Source organism: Diprion similis, chromosome 12 (assembly GCF_021155765.1).
Source record: "Diprion similis isolate iyDipSimi1 chromosome 12, iyDipSimi1.1, whole genome shotgun sequence".
In the NCBI taxonomy this organism is placed as follows: Eukaryota; Metazoa; Arthropoda; class Insecta; order Hymenoptera; family Diprionidae; genus Diprion; species Diprion similis.
In genome coordinates this window covers 14,856,396-14,867,879 of record NC_060116.1, presented here as the reverse complement: position 1 = coordinate 14,867,879, position 11,484 = coordinate 14,856,396, and the positions used below count along the sequence as shown (strand labels likewise).

Sequence of the window (11,484 nt, the reverse complement as noted above, 5' to 3'; positions counted from 1 at the left end):
AGTTTTTAGGCCCAATAAATATATCTGGTGAAATACTTGGTATTGTAAAAAAATTAAGGATAATTATAATAGTAAGAATAATAATTCGTATAAATACTTATGTAGTACATTAAGTCGGTAGCGATTAAAGTGGTTCTAGATTTATAAAATATTACGCACGAATAAATATTGTTGCTATAAGTACATTACGAGTTACGTGAAGTATTATTATTATGTATATATTGGAAATTGATGTATATTACACATACATTTTGGGGGGGGGGTGGGGAGGGGCAGCGTGTATGAAAATATTTCTAACTGCTTAGCGACGTTTGAGCGTATACATCATTTTTATCCTAAGTTAATAGATCCATTTGTATTATCGATCGTTCATTAAGGCACAATCATGAGGCTTTTCTAAGGTCTAACATCACTGTTAAAAATAAAAAGAAAACTTTAGCGATTTATATCTGTGAAATTTGAACATCAGAATTCTTTTTTTTTTTTTAAATTGCACTTTTATCTTTGCAAAGATAATAAATTTGCTTTTAATTAATTTAATCAGATAATAAAGAATTATACGCTTAATTTGGTATTTCAAGGGCTTCGGTGCGTAGGTACCGAATTTAGTGAATAATTAAGTCTCTACTTAGAATACTGTCATGCACAGAACGAGTTGAGATTTGTGTCCTCAGTGATTGGAAAAATGATAAAACAGTAGTTTTCAATTTCTGTTCAGATGAACGATGAAAAACATGAATAATTACATTACGGTGTTATAGACGTTTTCTATATACGTATAAAACGTAGGAACTTTGTACGTTCACGTACGTTCTGATATCACAGCTTACTACTTTAAGCATCGCTTTGTTTTTAAAGCTAGGGCTTGAATAAATAGTTTTACAATCTAAAATATATATATACAACAATATCAATCTACGCTCTATAAATGAGAATACAGTAAAATAGAAAAAAATAAAAATAAATTTCTTTTTACCATCAACGCAGAAGCCGCATTACAGCACAAGTTACGACGATTTTAGGACAGATTACTAAATCAATATTTAATCTTACACCTAGTTGATAATTGGCACGTAATTTTTAATGCTATTATTGTTAAATCTGCCTATATTTTCAAGATATATTCAAATCCGCTGACTGAAATGTCTGGAACCATTAATATCATTACTAGATTATTTACCGTACTAATTGTCATTCAATAAGTATATAATACTGGTTTCACTTTGAAGTAGATCTCGTAATACTGGTCTCTAGTCCTGGGGTTTTCATTTCTTTTCTTTTTATTTTGGTTGTTCGTTTTCTTCGTTTTCGTTTCGATTTTTTTGAAAACAACGTTTCGAAGAAACAAAAAGAAAAAAGAGGTAGAATAGTAACTGCCTTCTGATCAGGACTGAGGATTGAAAATCGTTAAGCTAGTCGTGATAATTGTATCATAAAATGATCGGTTATAAGTTAAAATGAAATAAATAATTGGCGAAAATAAGTGAAATTCGTAGTCTTACATCGCGGTGAGAATAATTTGCGATCACTGTCCGGCAAATGATAATATTTTAACACATCCGTTTTCCCGTCAGAATTAAATTTCCTCGCACGAATTCGTGTCGTCACGTACTTAGCGAGGTGTGCGCCGATACACGTCGATTCTTGTAAGAATAAGGAGAAAAATAAGAAGGCGAAGACGAAGGGGAACATGGACGACGACGAAGAAGAAGAAGGAGAAGCGGGAGGAGGAAAATTTACTCAGTTTTCCTCTGTTTGTTCCCGGTCAACTTCCTCCGGGAACCCCTTCCCTGCCCTCGGCCTGGAGCGGGGCGTTTGCCCTGAAGGCCCGGCCTCTGCGCCCTGCCGTTCTTCTTCTTTCCCTGCTTTGTCCTCTTCTTCTTTGTTTCCATCGGCGGGAGACTCGACGGATCACAGGTTTCCGAGTCCTTCGCCGTTGCAGCCAGATTCCGCAACGCCCTGATCCAATCCTTCAGGAACACCTTGTAAACCTGGATCACGCCGCTGTCCTGCACCAGCATTCGCGTGAAATCGCCCTTCTCCGTCCAGTCCGGACTCTCGGTGACTATCGCCGCCTTATAAGAGGACGGCAGCTCGATCCCAAGGATGACGATCGCTGTCTCCACCTCGCAGAGCATCTGCAATTCGGTGAAAGCCATTTGTCAGAAGTCCCGAAGGACTGTGAATAGTGCGCTATTTTCTTTTCACCTTTTTTGCAGAAAAAGACTTTTCGAAAACGAAGAAATAATTTGTCGTCACTCACCCTGAGAATGTCGTAGTACATGGCATCGATGATTTTGTTTCTCTTCTCCCTGGCGTTTGTGTTGAAATGTGAGTCCAGCTCGAAGGACTGAAGGTGATGAAAAGTGATAGCGAATCTCTGAAGGGTGTCGTGAAGTTTCGGGAGCGCAACCTCAGCCTTCTGCGCCTTCTCAAGACACCAAGCCTTCTCTCGGTACCATTCAAACTGATTCTTCGGTAGCCAGGGGAGGCTGTACTGTGTCTTCAATTCTTTGGTCACCTGCAACGAGGAACAAAACATCGCGGTTATACTCGAGACTCGCACAGAAGAGCCTGCGGCTGAATTCATTGGACCCGTTTCACGAGCTCAAGAATGATAAAAAGGCCTGAACAAAATACGACTGTACGCCTGTCGGGTCCGGCCGTAGACAAAACAATAATTGATGTCATTTAGTAGCCTCAGCGAGGCGGAATCGAGCTGTGAAACCGCGCTATCTCGCTCCGCATGATGCGGACACTCTATATCCTCGACAACGGAAGACTGTGCTGGAAGCCTCGTGTCACGTTCGCAAGGTAGTTTCCTCTGACGTATGAGCACTCACCTTAGAGTATATCTCCGCGATGTCATTCTTCGTCTGGAAGTAGGCCCGGGCCACTCTGAACTGCCTGTGGACATCCTTCAGGGTCCGGTAGAGGCTGTGTCTTCGATTCGGATTGTCGGTGACCGGGGCACCGCAGGAGTGGACCCAGGGCTCCTCCCGCATCTCAGCGAGGTCGATGCCTGTTGGGGCTGCCGAAAGTGGCGTCAGGCCCAAAGTCAGGAACAACGCGAAGGTCGTTATAGTGGCCGTTTGCGCCACGGAATCTGAAACCGAAGAAAATAAGGTGTTCGAGGATCAGTCCAACCGGGATTAGAGGGGCGAGAATTTTTAGTCTATGGTATACTGTATATACAGGTTGTCGAATCGAGCAGCCCTGAACTCAAGCAGCGTGGGGTGAACGGATTTATGAAGTCGGATTGCATTTTGGCACAGTGTTGTTCGTGTTGCGGAGAACTTGTTTGAGGTTCGAGAGCTTAAAGGTCCAACCCGACGCTGCTGACGTGTCGAATCGTTAGACGGATCAATTACCGACAGTAATTACCGCCCGCTACACCGTACCGAATCTCTTCGAGCCTTATCCGCTTTGTCACGAATCCGCATGAGGATTATCCACGGCGAATGAGAATCGAGAAATGGAGAAAAAGGGGTTTCGAGGAGGTGATTCGAATCATTTCGCGCCGAATGATCGCGTGTCCTGCGCTGCAGCTAAGGTGCAACGTGAAACGAACGAGTGGTAAATTGCACAATAAATTCTAGTCCCCGGCGGGCAGCCTACTTCCTATTCGCAGCGCGAGGGCGGAGGAGTCGCATTGTGAGATGAAGGCGTGGGTGCGTTGCGCAATTGAGTGTCTTTTCTAGGGCCTTCGAAAAAGCCTTGCCTTCGTTGCTGAGTTCGGTTTAGTTCTTCAGCCTCGCAAGAGGGTGTCTCTTAATTCTATAAAGCGAGATGAGCTGCGCCGCGGCTTGCGGTTCACCGCTGCAAGTCGTTCAAAAAGAAAAAGAAGAAGAAGAAAATGGTGAGGTACGTCAGCGCGTCTCGTGACACCTGAACTTTCTCCACATGCGTCCCAACCCAAGTTGCACAACGTTTGGAACAACACAGAGAAATTTCTGGGACCCAGAAGAGCTTTTTCACTTCATCAAGTTGGTAATCCGTGCGAGAGGCTGAAGGAGGCGAGGAGCACGTGCACAATGGGTCGAGCCGGTCCACACACAGGTTTCGCACGTGTGTTGCGTGCGGATTTGCATGTCGTCTGGTGCTGCACCGGGACTCCCCACGCCCACATCGCGGACTGTGGGCCGGTTGCTCGTCCTCTTCTCGCGTCGCGGCGTCGCCGAGTAGCCTCTCTCCTCTCCTGGACTCCCTTGAGATCGTCGGTGGTCGGACAACCTGCTGACTACGAGTACGTGCTGAGGATCAAATCGCTTCGGTATAGCGGGCGGTGTCAAGAACGAAGATATGGATCAGTGATGTCAGTAGTTGACGTCACGTATCATTTATTTCCAGAGGTGACAGCCGACGCCGTTGCACCGTGAACAACGCCGTGTAACTACACCGCCGTCCGCTTGCTTCGGTGCAAATATCATTACCGTCCTGACACATATATTTACCGGCACTCTCTCAACAAACCAAACGAAATAAACCCGCGCCGATCTCTTGTAGCCGCAACTATTCCGCCGAGCGTCGATCCTGCTTTCGGCCCTCCACTAATATGTACGATGCATAATTTATACCCAATGTTAGCCGTACACGTGGGTAATAAGTGGGCATACCTCTAAGTAGGTATATACACCCAATATATATATACAAATTTCGAAAACATGCGCGGCAATTGCCTCATGTTACAGTATATTTGCCTCCGATTCCACCTAATCTCCGGACGACGCCGCGTGGTGTGTTTACAAAAACCGAAACGGAAATCGTCGACCGTCATTTCGATCTATTCTTGCAGAGCAATTTCCTGCGGTAATTTTGATCCTAGAAAAGAGGTACCTAGAGAAAGAAAAAAGATCTACGGGTAAATACTTAACCCTCGGAGGCCATTTCGCACCGTGGCATAAGCGCAACGGCTGCGGTACCATCGGCGTCACGTCCGATTCTAGGAGCTGTTGGCGAGCGACCGCAGCAGCCTCTCGACTTTACGACCGGGACGGTAGCCTCACAGCTGAAAGCGTTTAGCCATCGCAATTTTTCGCAACTCCGACAAATCGAGTCACGGATGACGGCCGATTTCTTACAGCTCAACGGGGTCTGTATACCGATTGCGTATAATAATCGAGAGCGCGAACACGCCTATCGATTTGTCCGACGGTTCGTCGTTTCAGTAATTGCAGTTAGGAAGTTCCGCGGCGCGGGGCGCGCAAAATCGCGACCGGAAATCGACGACCAGGACGGTATCTCGGGCTGATTGCGACGACGCCGTTGGCCAGAGGTCGTAAAGCCACTCGCTTCGGTCCCCGTAATTTAAACATTGCTTCTTCCAATGGCGGAGGACTCTGCGCCTCGTCAGCAACTCGTCGCCGGCTCAACGGACCTCCGACGACGTTAACGAAACCGATTACGTCTCTGTCTACTTATCGGTATACCTCGAACGCGCCCCCCGAGTCTCCCCGCTCCTTTCGGCGAACGACATTCGATACCCGACCTCGCGGTCCCGGTGGTCTAATCACTAATATCGGCACCGACCCGGACGACGTCTCACGCCTCCGTATCACCGTCGACGATTCGTCAGAATCTTTTTCGCGCTCCTGCGGTACTTTCGAGACGCGAAAAGATCGTCGGGCGGTCGCTGGATCAACCGTCGTCAATTAGGCACGAGTGCGCGCTCCGTCAGATCACCGTCGACGCTTCTTCCTCGTTAAATGCCGCTTTGTTAAACGTCGAACGGACCCGACTAGACGACGTGCTTGAGACGAGATGGACAGCCGCGAGAGGTCGTCAGGTCTTGACAGAAATTTATGAAACTGAATTTATTTACGGCCCGGTTTCCTCGCAGACTTGCACAGTACCAGAAGAACCAAGCAGGTACGCATCGGAAAGCCCGATTAACAAATTGTCGCAAAAAGTTGCTATTCGCTCTCGTCAACGCTGCTGTACCACCGCAAAGTACTTGTGTCCTTCGACTCGGACGTCGATAATTATAAAAAAAAAGCTCTCCTCGGTGTAGTCACGGTCAACATATTGCAACCGGAAGATGAAAGCGATGGAAGATCGGTAAAAAAATTTGACTAAGAAGATTCGTTAGGTTTGATGGATTCGTCGATCCTTGAGTGTAAGTCGCCGCCATTGCTTCAAAGAACTTAAGTATAATACAAGTAACACGTGAAAAAAAGAAAACTACAATAATTTTCTCATCACTATATCTAATGCAACAAAATCGTCGATTCCAGAATCTTGCCCGACGTAAATATCGCGTACATTGTACGTCGGTCCTCTGACGGAGCGAAAGTATCTTCCAAGAGCAGCAGCCGTTCGAAAGGTCGTATAAACGCTCGCGTGCTTAACCAGCGATAATGTAAGTAGCATTAATAAACGAAGGGGGCGCCTCTCGGGCCTTTTATTTTCCCTTTTTCGATTTTTTACGACAACTCGTGTTACGTTAACGATCCCATAGCTTTAATCTTTACTACCGCGGCGACACGTAGATGTGCTTTTACACGGCTGGTGTTCACCGGATTGCGCCCGACACTCTCGGACACCGACGCCCTCCGCACCCTCCGCACCCTTCGGGTTCATCATCGTCGTCGCACCGATGCTTCGCTCGCATACAGGCGGTGAACGCAGGACCACGACACCCTTGTCAACCTGCATCGGGACCTCCGAGTATGCGGTGGCATAATATTTTCATTTCACGGTGGAGTGGCCCGCCTGTCCCACACGCACGTACGTGGCTCTCCCGCTCCGTGAACCCTGATGAACTCAAACTCGGTCATTGCACAAGGCCCAGACAGAGCCGAAGGCCTCCTCCCTTGTCGGAGTCTCGTTCTGGGACTTGGGTAGTCAAAATGGCGAGGTAAAATCTCGGCAAGGAGAACGGATTTCCGGTGGACACTGGGAGCGCTTTTATTTACCCTGCAGAGTTATTATCGCGGTATATTTTCGACGATGAGTAGGACAGAAGAATTCCTCAGAAAACGATCATCCAACGCGGCGAGAGCTCGATGTAGAGGCAGAGACCGGCCATCCTGCGCAAAAAGACAGAACCAACGGAAGGTATGGTTCTAAATCTTCGCCGATCTGACAAGTCGGGGATAAAACGGGAATCTGACACTGCAAAAAGCTCGTGTCTATTTCTGTGCCTGCATGTGCACAGATGCTCGATTGATAAATGGAGGGATAGTTATGGGTCCGCCGACCCAGTCTCGCGATGATTGTTCCGTGTGTAAAACCAGATGATCTTGTTCTCCAGAATTTCGAAACGAGTGACTCGACATTCCGTATCACGTTATTGGATCACACATCGATCGGAGTTACGGATCACAGATTCTGAACAACCCTGTAAAAATCGGTCAGACTACATCGGTTTAAACTGAAAAAAGGGTGTAGACTAAGAACTCACACATGGTACGAGGATTTTTCTGGCACTGTATATAACATCGTACTATAGTTGCATCATGAATTGCGTTGGACGATTGAAATCACGGTCATAACATGTGTCCGTCTATCACTTACTGTACCACCCACCCGCGAATCCGAGATAAACCCTTTACGCAGCTATGATACTCTGAGAAAAGTCCTTCCATCCGTCTAGGGTTTCGTTCTCGCGACGATCTGCACGGCGTCGAAAGCTCGACCCGCACCCCTTAGATTCGGCGTGCATGACGAAGGGTCGCGTGGCGAAAAGTCGATCTCGAAGAAGCAGCGCAAGAGCTGGGAGAAGCCACCACCTGCGGAAGCGCGTGCCTGTAATAGCCCGGATTCCGGAGTTGAGTATAACAAGGGTTTGGCCGGCGAGATGGAGAGCGGATGCCCACCCGGGAGGCGATGATCACCTTGCTAACCCCGACATACGAGCCGCCGTTGCGGCGCGCGAGACTGACTGACTGGATGCCCTGGTCCTGCGGTGGTTTTAGGCCGGGCCCTGGAGGCCGGAGGCCGGCACGCCGGGTCGGTTGTTTGATAAACTGGTTAAGGCCCATCTTCGGATATGTTTGCCTTTGCTTTGTAACTTTACTAGTGTGTTGTGACTTGCGCCGTGAGGAAAAGGGCCTCCGTGATGATGGGCCTCGAGCAAACACGCCCGTTTACTCCAGGCACACACCGCACTCATCCGCGCGCGTCCACATACATCTCTTTACACCACGGACGATATTTCGTTGTTTTAAGTAATCATGTGATTTGTCATACGGTACTGGAGGGCCCCTCGAGTGTTACCGTCGCTTTATGCGCGCCCACGCCTCGTACCTCCGCGCACACAAGCGGACATTTATTCAATCATTTATCGCCATTCCCTGCCCATCTTATCGTCGACCCATATCACAAGTGCGTAGAAATCAATCATTTGCCTTCCGTGTTCGACCGGACTTAGTAATTGACCGAATCGGTATACTCTACGACCTGTTCACTTTCATCTGATACCTTCCTATAAGTTATTCCACAGGCAAGCCAAGTGTGGATCAAAATCGTCTACGAGGTGACGAACGTTTCACTCTTCACGCATCGCGATCGTTCGCAGCAGGTTGCTGCGAGTATAATAAACAACGACGAGGATGATATAGTATTCCTCTCTAGGCGCCTATAACTACTTCCGAGACCGAAGCCAAATAAACACCGACACTGACTCAGTTATGGCTTAGTCACTCGTTTACTAATTTCGTTGTAAAAATACGGCAAATCGGGGAAGCGTATGGAAAACTGTTAGGTACCTCACGTATTATCTAGAGCATCAGATCTTACATAGAAGATCGTTTACGCGACCTCGATCGATAAGGAAAGACAAGTTCGAGGTGTCGTTAATTAACTATTACGTATCACTCGACGCGTTTCTGCGCGCACCTCGCTGCCGATTTCGTACTTTAGTAACGTCGACGCGTACCTGAAAATGTTATAATTTTTACTCTTACGTAACGAGTCATTCCGTAATCCGCTCTTATAGCAATGACGAATCACACTTATCGCCATCGGGTTGCGATAAAAAAGAGACGTTTCAGCCTGATATGAGGCGATGACGTTTCGCCTATCACCGTTGATCTGTTGAGGGGGAAAAGACCGGTTGAACAAAAACGAGAGAAGAAAAGAAAGAAAAAAAAATGGAAACAAAGAAAAAGAGGTAGTGGATGGCAGAAAATTTGTTACTCGAAGGAAAAGTAGTTTTAGACGTAAGACGCGGTGCGGCCGAGTAGACGAGGAGGAACCGCGTTGACCCTAGATTCCGGTTTCAAATTACAGGGATCGCCGGTGTGCCTGTGCGAATTGCTAATCAGGTGGTTCCACGGCGTAACTGAGAAACCGAAAGGTCGTAGTAAAATTACGCGTCGTTCATCCCCCCCACTAATTGGTCCGTTGCCCCTGGCCCAGCCATGCGCTAGTTACATGCAGCCAAATTATGTCGATAAATATTTATTACATGGAGGGCCCATACAATTTCGTCGTGGAAGATTATACGTGTATTGTATATCGTTCACCGGGTAAAAGCGGATCGTGTCGTTTTCGAGCGGCTCGTTTCTACGCACATTCTACAGCGACTAGAGCCGCGGTTTTATCCTACTATTTTTCTATCTTCCTTTGAGGTTTTATTGACTTTTTATGTACATTGTCGCGCAGTGTCGAAACGAGAAACTGCGTGCGTCTAAGATGATAAATGTATCTGCGTGGTGCACATCCACATACACCTATATATACGTCATTATATCCATGCAGCAGCGTCTATAACTTTCATCGCAAGAATTTCAGCACGGATGTATAAAAGAAACTGCGCCAGAGTTAATACCGTTCGCCATTATACGTGCACCTGTCATTTCGACACCTTGTACCGCAAGTTTATCCTGTTGAGAACGTCCCATCATATCTCGAATAATGAATTCGCTGGCGATTTGCGATTCGGCGAAAATTGAGAAATTAAAATCGAGGGGGGGGGGGGGGGGGCGAAAAGCACGAATATCGTTATTAAAACTATGCAATTAGCTAGGGATAAGATTTAACAATGTACACACACCGCCTTAGTGTGGCAAGGGCATATGCTCCAGCCACCAGCAAAGCGAAGCTCATCTCTCGGAGGTCCTCCTGTCGCAGGAGCGTCGCTTCCGGCGTCGCTTAATCCTCTTGGGGTGGTTTACACTCGGCCGCATCCACTAGGGACTTCGGTCTTCGACGAGGGATGGTCGCTCAATTATTTACGCTACTTGATTTCATCTACGTACGTAAAAAAGTTTCAGTTTCTTTTTTTAAACCGCACTAAAGTCGACCGCCTTCGTGCTCAGATCGACGTTATTGACACGTAACAGCGAAGCAGAAATGTCCACATTTTTCGCCAATGGCGATCGATCTTTGCACCTCAGGTGGCGATTTTCACTGAACTCCAAACGATTTTCGTTAGCATTTACTATCGCCGTTGCTGCAATATAAGCAACTGCGATTTCCCGACGCACTATCGGGTTTTTTGCCGATTTCAACGCGCCCCTAACAGCGAAGGATCGAGAGATCGGTGAACCGCGGCCCTCGATCTTCGGTCTCTTTCTCGTCCAAATTTCGCCACGATTTTTGCCGATTTCCGGTCCTCCTTTGTTCCTTAAATTTTCAAATTTCAGAAAAGTCCCTTCTCTTTCGCTTCCGTTTAAAGGAGGCCACGATGCCGGCGCGTCCGTGACGTGATACAGATTTGAAAAGGCGCGACTTGACCATTCGGCAAGACGATCTCGTGGTGACTGAGCCGGGCGCGCGCCAGACTCGCTTAACTCACTGCCAACTCACTCGGAGCGACCGATCGGGCCCTCTTCTCTCCCTCCAGCTTCCTCTCTTCTCGCCCCCTCCTCCGCCCCCGTTCCCCCTCTCGCCACCGCTTCGTCACACACACGCCGCCCTCGCGAAGGGGGGACACCGGACCCCCGGGGGCAGCGTAATTTCATTACAGGTACCTACGTATTATTAAACAACGAACAACACGCCGTTGCGTTGAGACGCAGCCACGATGTTGCACGATCTTGTTGGATACCTTGATAATTGTCGCGTTTCAAACACGGTGAATTGATTACAGATGTGTTGCCGCTACTCTCTCGTCCGCATGACTCAGGAATCGCCATGATTTCCGTTACCCGGTGTTTGTTCGGTATTATTGATTGAAGGGAAACTTTGTCTTGCTCAACTGTTTCTTCTTCTTCTTTTTTATTCTTCTTCCTTCCCTTTTTTTTCTTGCTGCAACGCCTGTGCAGGAGACTTCGATCCGATAATCCCGAAGCCAAGATCTGTATGCGAGTCGCGGAATGATCAAAGATTTTTATTTCAACTGGGTGAATCTCCTCTGATACTCGCTCGTACTAATAGCCGAATAACTGCGGTCAAAGATAATTTTTTTGCTGGTTGGATTCTTTGCAGTGACACGTCGATTTTGAACCGAGTCATCGTGCATCGCGATTTTTGTTTAACTTGTTATAAAACTTATTGCGACATGGATTACTCACTGCGTATTTACTCACGATGAAAATA

General features: G+C 47.3%; 1 protein-coding gene across 1 annotated transcript; it reads right to left on the bottom strand.

The window, feature by feature from the left end:
* Nucleotides 1–566: 566 nt before the first annotated feature.
* Nucleotides 567–10,485, bottom strand: LOC124413357. The gene is made up of 4 exons (XM_046893885.1): nucleotides 9,996–10,485; nucleotides 2,844–3,106; nucleotides 2,264–2,521; nucleotides 567–2,138 (listed from the first exon to the last, which is right to left on the bottom strand). Exons 1-4 carry the CDS (start codon nucleotides 10,048–10,050, stop codon nucleotides 1,737–1,739), a joined length of 978 nt encoding a protein of 325 aa, XP_046749841.1. The 5' UTR covers nucleotides 10,051–10,485; the 3' UTR covers nucleotides 567–1,736.
* Nucleotides 10,486–11,484: the final 999 nt, after the last annotated feature.